The sequence below is a fragment of the Etheostoma spectabile genome, chromosome 16, assembly GCF_008692095.1.
Source record: "Etheostoma spectabile isolate EspeVRDwgs_2016 chromosome 16, UIUC_Espe_1.0, whole genome shotgun sequence".
Taxonomy (NCBI): Eukaryota; Metazoa; Chordata; class Actinopteri; order Perciformes; family Percidae; genus Etheostoma; species Etheostoma spectabile.
In genome coordinates, this window is record NC_045748.1 from 10,388,707 (window position 1) to 10,391,208 (window position 2,502).

The following is a 2,502-nucleotide window of genomic DNA, read 5'->3' on the forward strand; positions in this document are numbered from 1 at the left end:
CTGGAATTCTGCACCAAGGCTGAATTATTTCTGACTAAGGCTTATATACAAGCATCCAAAGAGCACCATGTCATGGGACCTTTAAAGCATTCACATGATACAAGCCTTCCGTGATTGCGCACGCATCCCCACAGTTGCTAGTAGCCAAGGAGGACACCAAGGACAAAAAAAAAACCCAACAACAACATGGTGAGTCTTCAGAAGAGGTCATTATCTTCACTCGAGCTTCTGCGCGGGAAAGTTAGCTAGTGTTCATTAGCTCTGCAGCAACCCATTTGGCGATGGCTTGAATGTAACGGACGTTCATTAATATCAAAAAGTTACGCACTATTATTTCAGTGCACAAATATCAAAAAGACTACAAAGATGAACTAGCTAATATTCCGTAAATTGTCTGTGCAATCGTGCAGTTGTGAGCCAAAAGATTTAACTTTAACCATACTACATTTATTTTGATCACCTTAACACAAATAGAAAGAAATGCCCTTAAGATTCCTGAATTTCCCCATTGCTTTTCCTACTTTTGCCAGTTTATAAATTCCTTATTCATGTCCTTAGTCAATATGCTAAAGCTGTGCCTTCCTTATATTTTTCTTGCCATTTTGGACTTACTTCAATACAATTACTGCATATTTATTGAAACTCTGAATTAAACAAACATTTTGTGTAAGTTGTTAGCATGTTGGCAGATTAAGGCTACATCCACACAAATAGGTTTCCATTTTTAAGCATTTTTCCATTTTTCTCCGTCCAAGAGTTTTAGCTGCGGTAGCAGAACTAATCTCCGTCCATGTTATTTTTTCAATTTTTGGGGGGCTTTTCCCTTTATTAAAGTGACAGCGGATGAACATGGAACGAATGCTCTCACATGGTGAGCTAGAGTCCGCCCCATCTCTGTCCATATTAACACCATTAGTCCATTAGTTACGTAGTAGTAGTAGTAGTAGTACGCAAGGCGTAAACAAAGCAAAAGAAAATCATTTTTAAATCTAAGTGTAAATGTAGCCTAAAGTGGGATTTAAATAAAACTAGTCCCCAGCCGTTTATCCTTTGTGTGCGTTTGTTGGCACAGGGCTCAGACGTTACTTTCACCACTGAGTGCGACTGATAGCATGGCTTGTGTTGCGTCTGTTGGTTTGCAACAGAAATCATGAATGGCACAAAGAATTTAACAGGACTTTCATACATCTCGGAATTCTTCGTCACTTGCGCTGCGGGTCAAAATGGAGCTCCCTGTGAAACGAGCTTGACCACTGACCACCACTCTGCTCCGTCCACCGGTCAAAGACTCAGAGGACTCTCGGCCCCATCACACCCCGAGTTTGTTGGCTTGCGTCAGCACCACCTTGAGCACGGGCATGAACGCCGACGTCTCGCTGAAGTTGCTGTTACTGACTATGTGGGTGTGGATGCTGAGGCCCTCCGTGTAGGACCGCGCCTCGACACTCCTGGCCATGTTATGAAGTCCTCCGACAATGGCGGGAGAGAGCTGCAGAGAAGAAAGCGTTGGTTAAAAATCAGAGCTTAGACATCCTTTGCGAACCTTCTCAACTACAGTTACTTAGCAGGATGTATTACCAATCCATTCTGATCTATGTCATGACTTTGGGCCTCATGATGCAACATTACAGGTCTTCATTTTCTTGTTGAGTCTTGTAGAGCTGCAAAGACTGATTTTTAATATTATCGGCCATCTTTTAGGATAATCGATTTGAGTTATTCTTTGGATAAACTTGTCCATGCTTTTGTCTTCAGTAGACTTGAGTACTGTAACGGGGTCTTTACAGGTCTCCCTAAAATATCCATCAGACAGCTGCAGCTGATTCAGAACGCCGCTGCTCAAGTCCTCACTAAGACCAAGAGACTGGATCACATCACTCCAGTCCTCACTAAGACCAAGAGACTGGATCACATCACTCCAGTCCTCACTAAGACCAAGAGACTGGATCACATCACTCCAGTCCTCACTAAGACAAAGAGACTGGATCACATCACTCCAGTCCTCACTAAGACCAAGAGACTGGATCACATCACTCCAGTCCTCACTAAGACCAAGAGACTGGATCACATCACTCCAGTCCTCACTAAGACCAAGAGACTGGATCACATCACTCCAGTTCTGAAGTCCTTACACTGGCTTCCCGTGTCTCAAAAAATAGATTTTAAAATACTTCTGCTTGTTAATAATCACGAAACTGTTGAGGGCCAAAATACATCTCGGATCTGCTTGTAAACTATGAACAACCCAGAACTCTCAGATCATCCCCAGAATCAGAACCAAAAAGGGGGAGGCAGCATTTAATTTGTACGCTTCACATATCTGGAACAAAACTTCCAGATTACTGTAGGTCCGTCCGCAACAACTCCCAGCTCTTTTAAATCAAGGCTGAAGACCTCTCTTTTTGACGTTGCCTTTTCTTTTAATTCAATGTTCACCACTGGGAATTATATTCCTGTAATTTATCGGTTTTTAAATTTGTAAACATTTCTAACTGCTTTTTT

At 42.2% G+C, this 2,502-nt stretch overlaps 1 protein-coding gene across 7 annotated transcripts in view; it reads right to left on the bottom strand.

The window, feature by feature from the left end:
- The window catches only part of sec31a (SEC31 homolog A, COPII coat complex component), a 27,857-nt gene that overhangs the window by 5,569 nt on the left and 19,786 nt on the right, over window positions 1-2,502 (bottom strand). For 6 of the 7 annotated variants that reach the window (XM_032539144.1, XM_032539142.1, XM_032539141.1 and 3 more), the window contains one exon: window positions 405-1,489. In XM_032539144.1, the coding sequence (XP_032395035.1) occupies window positions 1,310-1,489 (180 nt within the window). In that variant the 3' untranslated portion in view covers window positions 405-1,309. Of the gene's footprint in view, window positions 1-404; window positions 1,490-2,502 lie in introns of those variants that run through there. The other variant, XR_004335560.1, reaches the window with a different exon arrangement.